Below are 19,526 nucleotides of genomic sequence, written 5' to 3'. Positions count from 1 at the left end.
TGTGGAGTCATTTGGAACTATTAATACATTCCTAGGTCAGGATGTCCCCCTGGTGGGGAGCGAGGGCCAATTAAATTGCCGTTTACTTGGCAGAACTGTAATATCCCACAGGCCATGAGGGGCTTACAGTCTTGACCCTGCTTTACATTCCAGGAAGCCAGGTGAAGGATAGACCTGGAACCAATCTTGATATACTTTGAGTTTTTTTTTATAGATATGAATTCCTAACCTAACAGCCACAGGTTAAGTCTGTGTTAGAGTTAAAGCGAATCCTCCTGTTAATACCCACCCTCTGCATTCAATTGGACACAAATAATATACAATTAACTCTATTTAAGTAAACAGAGTTTTTATGTGCTATCAAACTTCTAAAACAAATGAAATCAAAGACCTCCATATTCTTAAAGCACTTCATTGCAAAATATCCCCACTTGAGGATCCTAACTAATTTCTTTGTTAAACAAAATTAAATGAATAGACAAGTCAGACAGTTGTAAATTTACATCCACCCATTTAACTTCAGAGACATCATTGCTTTCCAACATGCTCCATGTCAAGTTTTAGCTGAGCCTTTTCCAAAGGTTTACTCAGCAGCAGCAAAGGTACCGCACTGTAGATTATGTCAATATTTATAAAATGACCTATTTTAGCTATTCTTGATAGAAATATAACCCCCTTTACTCATCTCAATATGCTACCATCATAAAACCTCCAGCAAATAGTACTTTTATATTCTTTAATTGTGCATTGATCCTCATCAATGAGTCAAGATAACATTTTAACCCATCTGTCCCACATACTGTTGAACTTCAAGCATCATCTAGTACTGCACAGTTAACTTGTTCATCAAAGGCTAAATTTCTTTGTGACTGTTACACTTTATTTGGATTCAGCATTATTTTCATCTTCCTCATGTATCATTTAAAGGACCTTGAGTGCCTACTTTGGGCATAATGATATTAGTTGTTCCTGAGATTTATTTGCCCATTATTCTGGTTCTAATTTTGTTCTGTTATGATGATCAAATGTACTAAAAGTACTTTCATCCTCTTTCTGTCTGTACTTAACTCTGCTGTTGGTTTGTTGCCTTCATCTTGCATCTGGATTATTTCGACTCTGCCAATCATTGAATCTTCTATTCTTTGTGTCACATTTGTTCCACAAAAGCTGGAGAAAATGACTTTCTTCAGGATTTTCTTAATGCAGCACCCATCTGATCAGAGTCTCCTTCACTGAGAACTAAAGATCAGTTAGTACCAGTTGCCTTCCCAAATGAGACACATTGGCACATTGCAGTAATTGAAATGCTAGTACCAATCCAGATAGCCCTGAATTAAATTTAATCCATCTTTTGTACTGTATATATTAATGTGCATGAAATAGCAACTTGACAAAACGGGCACAATTTTATAATCTCACTTGTCCTGAGACTGTAAAATCACACGAGGTCAACAGACCTTCCCATTATCTGCCCCTCACCTGCTACGATTTCCGTGGCAGGTGGTATGGTAAAATTCCAGCCAATCTATCAGATTCTGACCATGCCTCATAGACATTTAATCGATCTTTTTTCATGTAGATTTTATCCAAGAACCCTAACTAAATATCCAAACCTTTCTTATTAGGCAACTGATGGAGATGCACATCACTAAGTAGTCTACCTTGTTTCCTATTGGTAAAAGCATAATCCATGTTCACACTCATCCACTAGTCATATGATTCAGGCTCCAAAACTGAAATTATCAAAGAGTAATCACACCCTGAAAGTTTACACTTGCTTTCTACCATTTTCCACAGTGGCCAATAGGGTTTTAGTTTTATGTCTCAAAGTTATTTGTTTCCAACTTTCACCTTAAGGCAACAATGTTAAATTCCAGAAAGCCATGTCGTTAAGGATAAAACTAGAGCTAATCTTTACACATTCCTAAGCTTTCTCTTCATTGAGATACATACCAAAAAAGTACTTCCAAACCATATACCCACTTTGTTCCTATGCATATGAGCACAAGTGAATCCCCAATTGCCTATTGCCTGTAATCAATTAAGCACAATTAGCATGCAATTAATACCCAGGATTTCATGGAACGTATGATATATTCACAAGGAGTCACTGGAGCCATTGACACATTCCTGAAAGTTCCCTGGAGCCATTGACAACCCACTGGAAATTCTTCTGGAACTATTGGTATCTCTTTCAACACCAACCAAATAAACAAACTCAAATTAAGGACAAATTAAAAGGGGCAGCTCCCCAAAAGGAAGGAGGAACAATTATTGGTACACTCTCAGGAATTTTCCTAGAACTATTGTACGCTCCTGGGAATTTTAGAACTATTGAGACACTCCCGGGATATTCTGGATAGTTTTGGCATCCTGACTTTAGAAAGGATATAATTGCATTAGAAGCAGTTTAAAAATGGTTTATTGGACTGATTCCTGGCATGAAGACATGCCTTATGAGGAAAGGTTGATTCCATTGGCGTTTAGAAGAATGAGAGATGATTTTGTTGAAAGATATAAGATCCTGTGTGTTCATTTATAGTTTAGTATATATTTGACACATCCATTTAGATCTTGCATGACAATTTGCAAACCAGTTCGTTCTTCCAGATATTATTGAGAAATGCATTTATTGAAAAGTAGTAGAGAAAACAAGGGCTAATTGCTCTCCCTTATGAAGTGCTGGTAACCCAAGCTCCCGGATTCCGCGCCTATTGGGCACCGCAGGGGCTGAGGTGCGTTATAGACCACGACAATCACATTTTGATTTGACGTGTCTTAAGTTTCCTTTGTACTTTTTTGTTTCTGTTCGGGCCGTTCCCCCTCCTTCTGGGGAGCCGCCCCCTTTTTCTTTGTCCTAATGTAATTTGAGTTTGTTACTTGGTTTGACCCGAAAGACCCACCCCCCCCCAAGCTCCCGGATGCAAATTAATTGGTTATGTTTGTTGCAATGAGCTGTTATGATCTCAGATGCACTGCCTCAAAGGGTAATGGAAGAAGGTTTAATTGGAAATCTCAAAAGGGAATTGCATAAATATTTGAAGGGGAAATATGTAAGATCCGTGGAGCCATTTGGATAGCTCTTTTAAAGAGTCAGCACAGACATGATTGGCCAAATGGCCTCCGTGTGTGTTGTATCATTCTATGATTCTATGATTCTATCTTCTCTCTTTCTAGAACTTTGAAGCGTTTTTTGATGCCAGAGAGAATAATGCTGTGTATGCATTTCTAGGCCTGACACCTCCACCTGGATCAAAGGTCAGATTTAGAATAAGCTGAGACTTTCCATTAACTTTGAAGTGCATAAACCAGATTTTTAAAAATTGATTTGAAGGATTGTCAGTTGGTCCCAATTGAACTGTGTTGAAATCACCACCAACCATGTTTTCATACAAGCACTTTAATATTTTCCATATCAAATTTTGCTTCTCCTTTTATTTTAGCAGAAATATTAATCCATGATCACAGAGGAATTGAATATGAATAGATACAAACACACACCAACATCACTCACAATATTTGTAGTCATGCGTTTTGAAATTGGCTTCTTTTATATATCTCTGAGAAAGATTTTCTGTTCCTTGATGTTCAGTAAGATTACCATCACTGAACATGTCACTATCAACATTCTGGGGGTTACCATGAGCTAGAGATTTAACTGGAACTGCCACATAAACCCTGTGGCTACAAGAGCAGGTTAAAGGCTTGGAATTCTGCAGTGAATTACACCCCTCCTGATTCCCCAGAGCCTGTCCACTATCTACAAGGCAGAAGTCAAGAGTATGATGGAATACTCTCCACTTGTCTGAAGCTCCAACAACATTCAAGGTTTGACACTGTCCAGGACAAAGAAGCCCACTTGATCATCACTCCACCTCAAACGTTCACTACATCCACTCCAGGCGCACAGTGGCAGCAGTGTGTGCCATTTACAAGATGCACTGCAGCAACTCACCAAGGCTTCTTCAACAACACTTTCCAAACCTGTGACCTCTACCATCTAGTAGGACCAAGGACAGCAGAGACATGGAAACACTACCACCTGCAAGTTCCCCTCTAAATCACACACCACCCTGACTTCGGGCTTTATCACCATTCCTTCACTGTTCCTGGGTAAAATTCCTAAAACTGCTTTGCTTAGTACTGTGGGTGTAGCTACACCACATGGTGTGCAGTGGTTCAAGAAGGCGACTCACCACCTTCTCAAGGGCAGTTAGGAGGGGGCAACAAAAACTGGCCCAGCTAGCGACACCCACCCCACAAGAACGAGTTTTTAAAAAACCCTGAATGTTCCTCCAGATTTAAGAGTTTCCGAGCTTGTATACAGCCACGTAGTATGTACATACACTGAAGCTAAGGGGGCTTTGTTCCTTTAGTGTTGATAGACTTTACAAATCAAATGACTGTGGGGAAAGTTTTCCCGTTCTGTCTGCCATGGGAATTGGAGCGGGTGAGACGCGGACCATGGAAAGGCCCATTGAGCTCAGGTGGGATTTTGCAGTTTCAGGGTGTGTGTGACTAGAAAATCCTGCCCTGTGATGAAGCTAAATGGTGGACATTGAAATGGCATTGTGGAAAATCAGTGCGTGCCACACTTTCCCAAATTTCCCTATTCTGCTGTTTGACTCATGCTGTTAATTTGTTTTAGATGGTTCAGGTTTTCCACTGGAGAGGACTTTTCCATATTGAGTATTGTTATATTAATGTGAAAAGTGCAATGTTTATTCTGCACTGTTGTATAATTTTGTTTATCCTCTAATTCATGATACAAATACCTGGGTCATAACTTCTGCTCTCCTCTTTCTGTTGTGTTTGATGTGTGACTATTTTCACCTCCGTTTATTATGTGCTGTTAAAGAGGGTGCCTATTTTGCCTCTGTAATAGCTAACATTACAGACATTTATTTACATTTGATGTGGTGGTCTTTCATGCATCATGAACTCTTATAGAACAGAAGGAGGCCATTCAGCCCATTGTGTCTGTGTAGATTCTTTGGTTCAGCTATCCAATTGGTCCCACCCTCTTTCTCCATATTTTAACCACTGACCCGATTACCTTTCAGGTAGTGCATTCCAGACCATAATAACACGATAATAATAACAGTATAATAACAATTATGTATTGGCAGGGAATAAGTTTGGACGGTGCTGTGATTCTTAATGCAGTTGAGCAGCTGCCAGTGGTGACAGTTTGAGCCTGTGTATCATAGAATTGTCACTCCACTGAAGTACTGCATGGCCACTGACCCCTATTGGGATTGTTCCTGGATTTTCATCACCCAGGTGGCAGCGGGAGCCAGGAAACTTCCCAGCTCCACATACCCGCCTGGGAGAATGTGCATGCAAAGTCAGGATTTTCAATGTCTGGTGGTGGTGGGTTGTTGGTAGTGGGTGATGGCTGCAGACTGCAACGCAAACCCAGGTAAGAATTTGGAGACAGCCACAGGGGGCAGTCTGGTGCCAAGGTGGGCTATTTAAAAGGCCCATCTTGGTACTGTGAGACTTCATCCTAGTTGTAACAAGAAAAGGTTAGGCCCCTATACTTCACCCCTCATGCTCCACACACTCCCTACGCCCTAACCATGCCACCTCTTGCCCCCTATGACTGGCTGCAGCTCTCCACCCTACCACCATGACCATTCATGCCCCCTTGCCAAGCCATGGCACTTTTATGCCGATTGACCCATTGTATACCGTATAGGATCACCGAACTCTATAGTAACAATCAGATGTATATAAAAAGGCTCCCAGATGAAGATATATAATGAAGCTTGGCTGAGAGCCCAGGCATCTATTACTCTTGTTGAAACACCTACACACAAGAGAAAACATTGCTTGACTGATGTTGTTGGGTTTCTGATCTCTCCTGTCAAAAGCACAATGTTTCTTTATACACAGTTAAGGGCTTTCATGTGCTTACAGTTTATGTTATTGATACTTTAAAGGGTCTGGATAACTGACACTTCTATTGCTTTGTAAGGATTTTTTGAACAAATTGGAAAGTAATGAATGAATAACTTTTAAGATTTTTTTTTGGATGGAAAGACATAGCTTGGCATGGAGGGTGCATGAAGGGCCATGGAGGTTAGATGCAAAGCCTGGAATGGGGGACATCAAGAGGACCTTTTGACCTTACGTTTCAAATGTTCCCTTATGCTGACTGTGATTCACAAAATCATTCTGGGTGCAGTCTGTGATCCATGACTCTTGGTAAAGCTGGCCTCAGTCCATGAAAATTGCAGATTCCCACAATGGAACCAGCCAGGTGGAGAATGTTGGGTGCAGTCTCATAATCTGAAGCAGCCCCTTCAAAAGACACTCCCAAAAAAATCAGAAAGCCAGAAAAGCAGTCCAGAATCTTGGAATTGGGACCCACCCGCTTCTGCTTGCTCCAAACTTAGTGAAAATCCAAGCCTAAATGTACCTTTCAAGAGGCAAGAGCAAAGTTGAAAGAGTGAGGTGGAAGGGAGGAAAATTTTTTAACCAAAAATAAAGTTAACTTTACTGTAAAATCCAGGCTGTAAATTAAACCCACGAAATTGCCACAAGGCACACTGCTCGCAAAACGCAAATATTGGTCAGATAAGCGAATCTTAAAAGAATCTCAGATTTATATGTCATTGAAACTTGTACGAAGATGAGGTTTAAGCACTGAATGCAGTTTCTCACAACGCTCAGCAGCAATTGGGACAATAGCTTACATAAGATATAGGAGCAGAATTGGGTCATTTGGCCCATTGAATCCGCTCCGCCATTTGATCATGGCTGATATGCTCCTCATTACCATTTTCCTGCCTTCTCTCCATAATCTTTCAACCCGATGCCAATTAAAAATCGTCTAACTCCTCCTTAAATTTGCTTACTGTCCCAGCATCCGCTGCACTCTGGTGTGGTGAATTCCACAGATTCACTACCCTTTGGGAGAAGTAGTTTCTCCTTAACTCAGATTTGCTGCCTCTTAGCCTAAGACTATGACCTCTCGCCCTAGAATGCCCCACAAGAAGAAGCATCCGCTCCACGTTTACTTTATCCATACCTTTTATCATCTCGTATATCTCAATTTGATCTCCCACTCATTCTTCTAAATCCCAGAGAATATAGGCCTAAACTGTTCAATCTCTCTTCATACGATATTTATATTTACATTTATATAACATCTTGAGGCACTTCAAATGTCCCAAAGCACTTCCAACAGCTGCACGGGTCAAACATCTGGTCAATGATTTACCGTAGTCTGTGGTGTATAAGTCGACATAACATATAAGTGATCTGATTTATTTTCCATACCAAAATGCAGTCTTGGCATATGTGCCCAATTTTCAGTGAATGGTTGCATGTTTAGAGCTATACTCGCTTGAGGAATTAGCCTTAATTTTTCAGCCCAGAATTATGTGTTCGGAGTAATAAGTCTCTCCTTATAAATCAAAACATGGGATCAAGTCACATGGGATATTGCTAAGGAGATGTGCAAACGTTTAAGATATGCCCACTTAGAGAAGACTGCACGTAGTGGCTGATGAGCTGAAATGGGTCCTCCTGTAAATAGAATGAAGTACAAAGCTGGTTTCAGTTAGAAGTCATCATATTTGTTAACATGTGAAATAACGACTGCAATTAGGGAATTTGGTGTTAGTGAAAAGTTGGTGCAAAAATGGAAGAGTGATTTGGTCTTCAATGAAGACACTCGAGATCAAATTCACCTTAAGAACAGGGAGCAACGTGTTCTTGCGAAGTGTGTATCGAATGAGTCCTCAAATCAACAGAGTGGTTACATTTTCACCAGAAATGCAATGTGTATATGTGCAGTGAACAGACCAAAACAAATCCTGAGCCCAGCAAAGATTTCACAGCAACAGCTTGTTGCTTTATGCAGCAAGATCTGAATCAAATCTAGGCTTGGGCTGACGTTTGGCAAATAACATTCACGTCACACAAATGCCAAGTAATGACCATCTCCAACAAGAGTGAATCTAACCATCTCCACTTGACATTCAATGGTGTTACCATCACTGAATCCCCCTGAACATCCTTGGAGTTACAATTGACCAGAAATTCAACTGGATTGACCACATAAAAACAGTGGCTGAAGAGCAGATCAAAGGCTGGGAATTCTGCGGTGAGTAACTCACCTCTTGACTCCCCAAAGCCTGTCCACCATCTACAGGGCACAAGTCAGGAGTATGATGGAATACTCCCCACTTGCCTGGATGGGTGCAGCTCCAATATTCTAGAAGCTTGACACCATTCAGGACAAAGCAGCCCCCTTGATTCGCAGCACATTTACAAACATTCACTCTCACTACCACTGACAAACAGTGACAGCAGCGTACACCATCTGCAAGATGCACCATAGGGCTCCTTTGACAGTATTTTCCAAACCCATAATCACTGCCATCTAGAAGGACAAGGGCACATGGGAACACCATCATCTGCAAGCTCTCCTCAAAGCCATTCACTATCCTAGCTTGGAAATATATTGCCATTCCTTCTCTGTTGCTGGTTCAAAATCCTGGAACTCCCCCCCTAACAGCACTGTCAGTGTACCTAAACCATAGGGACTGCAGCAGTTGAAGAAGGCGGCTCATCACCACATTCTCAGACGTAATTAGGGATGGGCAGTAAATACTGGCCTAGCCAGCGACACTCACATCCCATAAATGATTTAAAAAAATTGTCGAAAGATCCATGGATTCCTAAATGCCCAGCGACTGAACTGTGGAGTGGGAATGTTTGAAAACATTCTGGTGAAAACCATAGACTATGAGAAAATGAAATTCACAGTAGCACTCTTCTGTATGGCCAGCTGAACACAATTAAAGCCCACGGTAATTTTCAAACATAAAGCCACGCCAAAAACTAAGTTCTCTGCAAGGGTTTTTAGGCATATCCATGCCAGCAGGATGAGGATGGAGTGAAGATTTGGATCAGTAATTTGAGGAAAAGGCATTTTGGTGGCCCACGTTAAGATCGCAGTTTAGTAGAATGGGATTTTTCAGATTCCACATAACTGGTGAGATTAAGAGGTGTCAACAAAATGAATAAAACCCAAATTGTATTAATACCATGGAGCCTAACATGTGTAGTTCGGCCTTTGGCTATGTGCATTGACAAACCATTTGAGGATCATGTTCACGCTCAATGAAATAGGTTGATGGTTTATGGAGGAGAAAAAGTTTGCAAAGAATGGCAAATGTGTTTGTATTTTGTGTGGTTTCCTCATCAAATTGTGGGAGGCTATTAATGTACAAAGTGTCATCAGATTATTCAAAACTTGAAATATCCAATTCAGTGCTTAGAGAGGAAGATGATGTGTTGTGGATGGATAGTTCTGAAACAGAAAGTGCCAAATCTGATCCAAAGTGGGATTTTTGAAATGATGCCATAACCAAAGTGATTTCAGATCAGTTTGATGAAATCTACGGCAGATGTGGATGATAATACATTTGACAGTTCATTAGGGTTGAAACTATCCTTACAAACTGATTTCATTAAATAAAATGTGACACGTTGATTTAATTTGAAATGCAGTGTTATGCCTTTTCACAGTGCAAAATGATGACTTTAACAAGATCAGTTGACAGTTCATACTTGGTGTAGAAATTGCTTTTGAGGGATTTTGCAAAGGTTGACTTGTATATTGTGATCTACAGTAGGTTTTGAAAGCATTGAAAAAGAAAAGGGAGAGATAAGGAGGCAGAGTGGTTAAGGGAGAGCATTCCAGAGCTTCGGTCCTTGACAGTTAAAAGCACGGGGCACCAATGGTGTGAAGGATATCAGAAATGTACAAGCAGCCATAATGGGGCAAAAACAGAGATCTTGGAAGGTTGTAGTTTTGGGGGAATTTAGAGATAGGGAGCAGAGAGACTAAAATTTATGAAGTGATGTAAATCAGTGATGTAACCCTGGTGTGTCAGTGAAAGCACCCAGAAACAAGTTAGCAGGTTTGTTAAAAGGGATTTTGAACTGCCAAATGAGTAAAGCTGGCCTTCATTTGAGAATTTTTTTGTCAGCATGCTGCCACAAATAAAATTCAATCCTGTGGTTAGTTCTCAAGCAGAGAATTGAAATGTATGAAGAAGATGAGGCCACACTAGGGTATTTCCACTGAAGCAGATTATTAGTGAACTAGAATTTCTGTCTGTTGCCAAATGTAAAAATTCTCCCCATCCTTCAAGCTGAGAAATTGTTTTATATTTTAACAAACAGAATGTTAGTTTGTTATTGAGACTATACTGATCAGAGTTGATCCTGTGAAATTTACCATTTACACAGGATAAATCTCAGTCCTAATAATGAGGTAATGAATGCTCCCTGTTACTATATTATTCAGATTTTATTCAGGTATTTTTAAGTTTATTTATTAGTGTCACAATTAGGCTTACATTAACACTGCAATGAAATTACTATGAAAACCCCATGGTCGCCACACTCTGGTGCCTGTTCGGGTACACTGAAGGAGAATTTAGCTTGGCCAGTGCACCTAACCAGCACGTCATTCAGACTGTGAGAGGAAACCGGAGTGCTCAGAGAAAACCAATGCAGACACAGGGAGAACATGCAGACTCACACAGACAGTAACCTAAGCTGTGAATCAAACCGGGATCCCTGGCGCTGTGAGGCAGCAGTGCTAACCACTGTGCCACCCTACGGTTATAGTTCAATGTCAGGGTTAACACCCATCCAGTGGTTTCAGACATGGTGTGAATGGTTGTGACGCCAGCAGGAATGGATCTCTCCAGGCAAGGGTTCAATATAGGGATCTGATGTGGATGGCCATTGTCGCAATTCAGCTGTTCCTCATGTTCCACTTGTGTTCCTGCTACTTGTGCTGTGTAGAAATAATATCATATCAAATGGTGGTTAAAAGGCCAGTGCATTTCTCGGGTGCTTCATTGATGGGAGTTTGGGGGCATCCTTTTCTGCAGGATGACATACACTGTAATCTCTCTATTTTTACACCTGCGTTGTAGTTTTTCAGACTTTATCCAATATAATTCTGTGATGTTATATCAGCCAGTAAGTGTTGTTAGATTTAGTCTGCTGTAACCCAATATGTGGGTATGCCGGCGTTGGTTAACCCAATACCTCATAGAAGGTCTTGAGGTGCAGTGGATTGTGTCCCAGCCTCTGAGCCAGAAGCTCTGGGCTCGAGTCCCACTCCAGCATTTTAATGGCCAAGAAAGGTGCGTTCATAACGTGGTCGGACAGATTGCATATCAACCTGTAAATCCTTCCAAACATACCAATGGCTAGCAGCAAAAGTGAGAGAGACTCCTAGCCAGCCGGCTTTGATGCACAGTGGCACCCGTCAGGGTATAAGCCTCTGGCGACAGACTGCTTTTCTTTAAATTAATTTTTAAATCGGGTACTCCAGTCCCACCGACGAGCTATCATGTCTGGTTCCCATTGGTGGGGACCATCTGTGATTCTCGCTGGTGAGGAACTCCACATGTGAGGTCGGAGAGCTAAGTGAGCCTGGAATATTGCATCCTAGGCTCACTGATAATATTAAAGTGAACGAATACATATTTAAATCAGTCTTGCATGCTTCTCAGGCACGAGGCTGATTACATCAATAAAAACGGCCTGAGAGGATTGCGACTAGCCTGACATTTTTAGCCTCCTGCTAAAATTTCCCACTCAGCTCGGTTACTCGGCCAATGCAGTCGGATGGAATGATCACACCCATTGTGTTCTTCTGAACCATATTGTTCCCTGTCCCCTTCTCAGAATTTCCTGAATATCCTCTTAAAATCAACTTATCTGCTGGTACAAGTTTAATCAGTGAAGATTTAGCAGATCATTTGTACTCTAAGGTATTTATGAAGCAAAATCTAGCCCTATTTCTTGCATTTTGAGTTCACAAAATTGCTCAGGGGATTTTTGTGATTACATAGAACCAATTCCTGTCTGCCATTTGGATGCATTGTTTGAGCATGAGTATGTCAAAAATGATCAGAAGTTTGACAGCTGAATGCGGTGCTTGGAGATCTTGGGCTAATTTTAGAGTGGTGGAAAGGGCCCTCTAGGCTATTCAGCTTGTGTTGAAGTATTTGCAATACTAAAACAAAGTCACCTGTCTGCTCCAGCAAATCTACTTGCCTTCACTAAAGGAAGAGACAAGTTTATTTTTATGTAATGGCAAACGTCACTGTGTCAGTGATATGGGTGGCACGGTGGCTCAGTGGTTAGCACTGCTGTCTCACAGCGCCAGGGACCTGGGTTCAATTTCTGGCTTGGGTCATTGCCTGTGCAGAGTTTGCACGTTCTCCTTGTGTTTGCGTGGGTTTCCCTCGGGTGCTCCGATTTCTTCCCACAGTCTGGTTAGTTGCATTGACCCAAACGAATGCCGGAATGTGGCAACTAGGGGAATTTCACAGTGACTTCATTGCAGTGTTAATGTAAGCCTTACTTGTGACTAATAAATAAACTTTACTTTATAACTGCGCTCTCGTTCAGACACCAAATCCATTTCCAATTGCATCTGGAAAAGGCTTTATTTATTTGTTTACAGGATGTGGATATTTATTGCCCATCCTTAACTGGTGCTGGTGATCCACCTTCTTGATCCACTGCATTTTGTATGGCACCAGTCCCAGGATTTTGACCCAGTGATATTGGAAGGAGGGGCAATATTTTTCCCTCAATAATAATAACTTGGGTGTCCCACTGAGCGACAACCACCATCAGATTACTGCACCAACCAGGCTTCTCTGTGCCTTGACATATGGCTCCCCTTTGTTGGCCCAGTCTTCCAAGTCCAACTTCTCCAGAAATGCGGAAACTATAATTCATTGCAGCAGAGTAGCAACAGTGAGGTAAGTCTTCCCCTTTTTACAGCGTGAGTTACCATATGGTAAGGTTGACTGTCCAGTGTGATTATTAATGAATAGTCCGTAGGGTGGGGGTAGGTGTGTGAGATAAGCAGGTAGTATGGCAGTGGGTAAGATGCCAAGTGAGCACTTCAAGGTGGGTTGGGAAGGGTAGTCAGCTTTGAGCCTAGTTAGGTTGGATCAATGGGTAGTTAAGTGGTGGGGGATAATCAACTCTCTTTGGCAGATCATCTCAGGGGAGTCAGGGTGGTCAGATCGGGAGGGGTAATGGGGTGGTCGGGCTGGGTCATGGATTGGTCAGGTGATTAACAGGTTGGTCATGGGATAGTTAGGGCTGAAGAGTGTGGGAGTCAAGTGGGTGGAATCAGTGGGAGTGATTGGAGGTCAGTAGCTACCCAGGAATTAGATTTGAATTTTCTGTCTTAATATTTCTTGGCTAACGATCAAGTTAAATAGGTTGGATCTGTTTGAAATCTAAGACTCTATAAGATGGAATCAAAGATATTTGCGGAGGGCCCCACGGGAATCACCCATCGGAAGTTCAATTTCAGACTATTTTGGGCAGTTTCCACAGAGATCAGTGCATCAGGACTTCCATGGGATCTCAGCAGCCGTCTTGAGTCTGCAATGATCTGGGGAATGGAAGGTCTAGGCCAATATTCCCAAGATTTAGCCAAAGTTAGCAGAATATGTAAATGGAGATCTAAACATGCCAAACCATTTCTAATTCAATGACAAAGTCAGCTATGTCTCAGTAACAGCACTCTTACCTTAGCCTCAGTGTGGGCTACTGTACTCATTCTATCACTGGCTTTCATCAGAGTTAAAAGCAAGACTGAGGATGCTGGAATCTGAAACAAAAACCGAAAATGCTGGAAAGTCCCAACAGGTCTGACAGCATCTGTGGAGAGAGAGGATAGAGGCAATGTTTCGAGTCTGGATGACTCTTTGTCCTCTGACAAAGCATTCCAGCCCATGAGATTTTTAAAAAACGATTTTGAGAGGTTTCATCTATTGTCCCAGAGTCTGTGCCAAAAAACAAAAAGCTCAATCAAAATTAGTGTCGCAAAATAGTTATCTCAAAATGCAACATTTTATTGGGGAAAGCTAGGTTTTCAGTGTTTAAAATATTAATCAGTGTAATCTATTAAGAATACAAGTGTTTCTATATAACAATATATAATGAACACACAACCTGTTTGCAGACACTGCAAGGAGAGACACATTTGTCTACTATTTCTTTTCCATCATTCACAAAAGAATGAATGTGTGTAGTGGAAAGAAGCTGAATAAATCTAAAAATGTGAAGGCCTTTAAATGTAGTGCAGCTACAGCACCCCAAAAATATTTAAATACTTAATATCAGCAGTACAGCACATCAGTGCACTGATACGGAAACAACACACTGTGGAATAAATGGGCATGTCTTCTCTCTCCCAAAGATTTCAACCAGCAGCATCCAGAAATAGTGCCACACACAGGTATAGCTGTATTTAAATGGCATTATCTCATAGAATTGTCCATGTCATGGAGTGAGTCACAGCATTCCTTTTATGGGACAGATTTGCATTATAATAAAGGGACAAAATTATCAGCTTCAATGTTTACAAAGCAGACTAAGAACTCTGCATGACTCACTCATGATAGAATAAAACTATACTTTGCATTGGTTAATAAGGCGGTTGGTATCTTTTATACAGAGTAAACTTGAATGTGTGTGTGAGTGTGTATGTGTAAGTCAGTATGATTGTGTAAGTGTGTGTATATATGTGTGTATGGATGGTGAATGTGTTTGTGTGTGAGTGCTTGTGTATGAATGTGTCCACCCACGTGTGTATGGATGAGTTGGGGTGTGTGTGTGGATCTGTGTGTGTGTATATATATGGATGTGTGTGTATATGTGCTTGTCTGTGGATGTGTGTGTATATATGGATGTGTGTGGATATGTGCTTGTGTGTGAATATGTGTGTGCATGAGCATATTGATACTTGTACGAAATTTCAATAGAAATCATCTGACTTTTGAAGTAAAAGGGAGAAAGCCAGCTATTTCTTGTGGGATTTTTTTTTTCTGATTTTGATCATGTGGGTTCCCAGTGATCAGAGTTGTGAATTTATTAATTTAATGGGCAGACCCAATCCCTTATCCTGCAACTTCAACATATTCCTTGCAGCCTCCATCCTGCCAAAGAATGGCCCTCAGGCTGAACTTAATCAAACCATATGACCACCCCTATAGCCTTAAAGTGATGGAACAAGTTGAATTCAGTTGCGCTTTGACAGGTAATTGTGTGGCCTAGCTTCCAGTGAGCTACGACCAATTATGAAGGTTGAAATACAATCAAACTGATTTGGAAACTGTTGCAGAACAGGGGAAGCCTTATCTTTTCTAAAACCCAGACTGAACCAGTTTGCCATTTTCCCAACTACATTCTAATTTCTACTCTTTGACAGTTGAGTGTTTCTCTGCAGTTCTAAATAGTCGCCATGGCTACCTGCAGAAGGAGGTGACGATTGCTGGTTGATTGATTGGTGAGGGGGTACAGTTGCAGTGAATCCATCATGGGACAGGAAGAGCCCAGAGATACAGGAACACTTATACATCCATTCTAATGGAGGAAATAACACAGCCATTGTGTATTCAGTGAGGATTGTCATGAGTAATTATGCTGCATGTGGGTCAGGAAGGATTAAACTGTAGCTCAATGGATGGTATGTCACTCAGGATCCTTTCAATCAAAGCCAGGTACCATATTTCTATCTGTTTAAATTTTACACACTGGTTTGTTCTAAAATGTCACAGGCCTGTAGGTTTGGAAAAGAATATTGAAGTGTTGGCAGATGAGTCCCAAATCAGAACAAGATCTCTTCCAATAATCAATAAATAGTGGGATAGAGTGCAAATTTGCATAAATCATTGGTTAGATCTCAGCTGGAGTGTTGTTTAAAAGTTTATTTTATTAATGTCACATGTAGGCTTACATGAGCACAGTAACAGTGAAGTTACTGTGAAAATCCCCTAGTTGCCACACTCTGACACCTGTCTGGATACACTAAGGGGCAATTTAGCATGACTAATGCACCTAACTAGCATATTTTTTGGACTGTAGGAGGAAAGCTGAGCACCTGGAGGAAACCCATGCAAACACGGGGAGAATGTGCAAACTCCACACAGAAAGTGACTCAAGCCAGGAATCAAACGCAGGTCCCTGGTGCAGCGAGGCAGCAGTACTAACCACTGTGCCACTGTACCACCACACAGATAGTCACCCAAATTGGAAACCTAAGCCCGGCACTACAGGAAGGCTATAAAAGTCATGAGCAGAGGACGTACTAAAATGGTGTCAGAGGTAAGGGGCTTCAGTTAGGTGATTAGACTAGAGAACTTGGAATTGTTCCCCTGCAAGCAAAGAGGGTTAAAATGAAGGTTTATCAGAGCAGTTTGATATTACGGAGGGTTTTAATGCCATAAGTGCCACTTATTGGGTTGATCACCGAGAACACAATTTTAAACTGCCAGTCAACCGAGATGGGGAAATGAGGAGAATGTTTTAATGTTAGGATCTGGAATGCACTGAGTGAAAAAGGAAGCAGATGCAACAAATAACTTTCAAAATAGAATTGGATACACTTGAAAAGGGAAAACAATGAAGGCCAAGGAAGGCGCAAGAGCAAAAGAGTGGGACCAATCAGACAAAGACAAGACAAAACACAAGAGGGTCAGTGGCTTCCTTCTGGGTTGTAAGGCTCAAAGATATAATTAAATGGCATCAATAACTTGGACTACATGCAAACCAATGGAAGCAGTGATTTAAACTTCCTATGTGGCTTGCAAGAAGACCAAAACATTGAATGGTCACATGGTGGGATATTCTTATGTTATGCCTGGCAACATTAATTAATGTTTTTGCCTTTTTAGGAGGCCGAAGCCCTTGCAAAGCAAGCATCTTAAACTCCAACTTCACGGCAACCAATATTATCAGCAAACCAGACTATTCTATTTTGTTTTGGGGCCAAGTGGTTATTTAATAGGGAAGTCTCTCTCTGTTAGTTAAAACATGTATCTAGGTGACAATGGATCACCAGGCTAATAGCAAACACATCATTGAATATAATTACTTTTTTTAATAGCTTATTTTAGCTTATGTTTTTACATGGTCATCTGATTTAAGCAGGCACCCAAAATGTTACCAAAAAAAAATCAAGTCATGGTAAAAATTTATTGACTTTAATTTTGTTATTTCCAAGTTTTATACTTTTGATTTTGACAATCCCATAAAACAAACTCTTTTTGACACTGAAGTTTTAACTTTGAGAGGAATTTCACTGCTAATTCCACAGCTGTCCTCCTTTTCCATTCCCCATCAGATTATTTACCTCGTGTTGGAGCTTGTTTTATTCCAAAATCTTGTGCTGGTCTCCAATCCCTGAACCAAAGGGCAAGTAAGGTAAATTGTTCCATTTTACCTGGTGCATTAAGTGGAGCTTATAATCATGTTTTAAGATTTTCAACAGCGATCTCACAGAAGCGGCTGGAGCGAGACTGCAAGAACTTCACTCTCAGTAATGCCAGGTGAAGCACGCTTCAAACGGAATTTCCTTGTTCTCACTCTTTTGTACAGCTCTACTTGCTGCACCTGATCATTCTGCTTCTATGTGACTGACAGAGCAGTGTTGTGTCTGGGCCTGATTTTAGGTGCACCCAGTAATTGACAGGCCACAGGCCTCAGCCAATTCACTTCTGTCTACATTCTTCTGCATTCAAAATGCTTCGATAAGAAAGTAAAATTAAGTTGGCATTTTGAAATAGCTACAAACCAATTGTGCGATTATTCAGTTGTTACTTTGACTTGGCTATTGGGATGTTCATGCAGAAACCTCCCTCCCCAAAGGTTCTTCACTTTCCCAGCAGACCAATCTCCAGGCTCACACCTTGATGATATTGGAAATTATTTTAGAATGCTTTATTAGGTTTGATGCTTTCAAAAAATCTTAAATGGATTGCTGAGAAGGAGACGCAAAAGCATTTCACCATTCCTCACACTCCTTCTCAGTGTATTTGCAGGTTATTTTTGCAGCATCTAGCTTTACTCAGATTCTTAAGTTATTTTCAGCCATATCTTCAAGACCAGACAGCTTTGTGCATGAAACCAGCTTTAAAAATAATATGGCAGATGCTCCATACCCTTCGTACCATTACAGATCCCATCACTTCTAGTTGGCACCTTCATGCCAACACCATTTTCTCAATATAGGGACCCACAATATCAAAAAAAGTGAGGATATATTAGACTCTCTCAGCTGAGTGCAAGCTGATGTTATCATCAGATTTTAGGGTTTTTTTTAGCCACGCTTAGCATGCAATTTGTTTTCTATCAGATTGTCTTCAAAGCTTTCAGTAAACTCCCTACCTATCCCCTGGAAATAATTCCCATTGAGGAAATGTCAGTAATATTTGTTGCTTCAGTAAAAGTGATGGCAAATGTAACCATCATATCTGCAGAGCAAGAGAGCAAAATTCTTACATCCCCTGTTGTTGCTGACTATATTAAGCGTAACATTACAGAGAATACATAGCGTTTACGACAGCAGAAATAGGCATCCAGCCCAACAAGTCTTTACCGATGTTTATGCTCTGCACGAACCCATCTTACTCCATATCATCCTGTCAACATATCCTTCTATTCTTTTCTCCTTCAGGTAGCTAGCTTCCCCTTAAATTCAAATATGCTATTCATTTCCACTGCTGCTTGTGGTAGTGACTTCCGTATTCTCTGCACCCTGTGAGTAAGGAAGCATAGCATTCGAGACACTGCAACCAACAACCTTGAAACTGATGTTAATGCAGATGGATATTGGCTATCCCTATTTTGGTCGGTACAAGTGATTGTCAGTTTCTAATATGAATGTTTTAAATGGTGGGGACTTTATAGTAGGGAGAGAATGACTTGAGATCACAAGAATGGAGATTGCATCCTGATTCTGCATTTGTGAGCTTGACTTGATGGAGGTCATTCTTGGAGTTCTCTGCCAATCTGGCCTGGTGGCTGTGGATTTATAATGAATGCTGGTCGCAGGGTGCCATCATGCCGCAACATGCCAACTCCCATCATGTCCGCGGAAAGTATCACGTGTTGTCAGATTAGTACTTTCCATTGATTTGTGGGACATATTGTAGCTTATGCATTCAAATAAATCTTTATGTCTCTGATTTATTGCATTTGCTGTTAAGAACATGTATACTTCAGAAAGTAAACAAAAAATGAAATTAATAAAATATTACATTTGAAGGAACGTTCATGAGTGTCTTTGTTCAAGTCCTTTTGTCATAACTTTATTTGAACTTGATTTCTTCCCTCTTCAGGTAGAGATCCACTAAAGCCCTCATCTTGCTGTGACCTTAGCATTGCACATCATCCTGTCTTCATACACTTTCCAGACATAAATATCTCCAAGTTTAGCAACAACAAGTGAGGTTCCTGGAAATCTATTTTTCACAACTTTTATACTGTTCTACATGGAGGCAAACATCTCAAGGCACATTGCAGGGCAGGTGGACAGTGAATGGGAAAGAAAAGAAAGGAAGCCTTTGAAGGGAGGGTGATTATAAATTTATAGGTTTATTTATTAGTGTCACAAGTAGGCTTATATTAACACAGCAATGAAGTTAGTGTGAAAATCCCTTAGTTGCCAC

The 19,526-nt window shown here is 40.8% G+C and overlaps 1 protein-coding gene across 2 annotated transcripts in view; it reads left to right on the top strand.

Moving 5' to 3' along the window:
* Window positions 1-19,122, top strand: part of sh3bgrl (SH3 domain binding glutamate-rich protein like) — a 64,014-nt gene extending 44,892 nt beyond the window's left edge. For both annotated transcript variants that reach the window (XM_080187384.1, XM_080187383.1), the window contains exons 3-4: window positions 3,178-3,258; window positions 16,752-19,122. In XM_080187384.1, the coding sequence (XP_080043510.1) occupies window positions 3,178-3,258; window positions 16,752-16,784 (114 nt within the window). In that variant the 3' untranslated portion in view covers window positions 16,785-19,122. The remainder of the gene's footprint in view (window positions 1-3,177; window positions 3,259-16,751) is intronic.
* The last annotated feature ends 404 nt before the right edge of the window (window positions 19,123-19,526 follow it).

The sequence above is a fragment of the Carcharhinus amblyrhynchos genome, chromosome 4 (genome assembly GCF_965287045.1).
Source record: "Carcharhinus amblyrhynchos chromosome 4, sCarAmb.v2.hapA, whole genome shotgun sequence".
Taxonomy (NCBI): Eukaryota; Metazoa; Chordata; class Chondrichthyes; order Carcharhiniformes; family Carcharhinidae; genus Carcharhinus; species Carcharhinus amblyrhynchos.
This window is presented reverse-complemented; position numbering and strand designations above follow the sequence as displayed.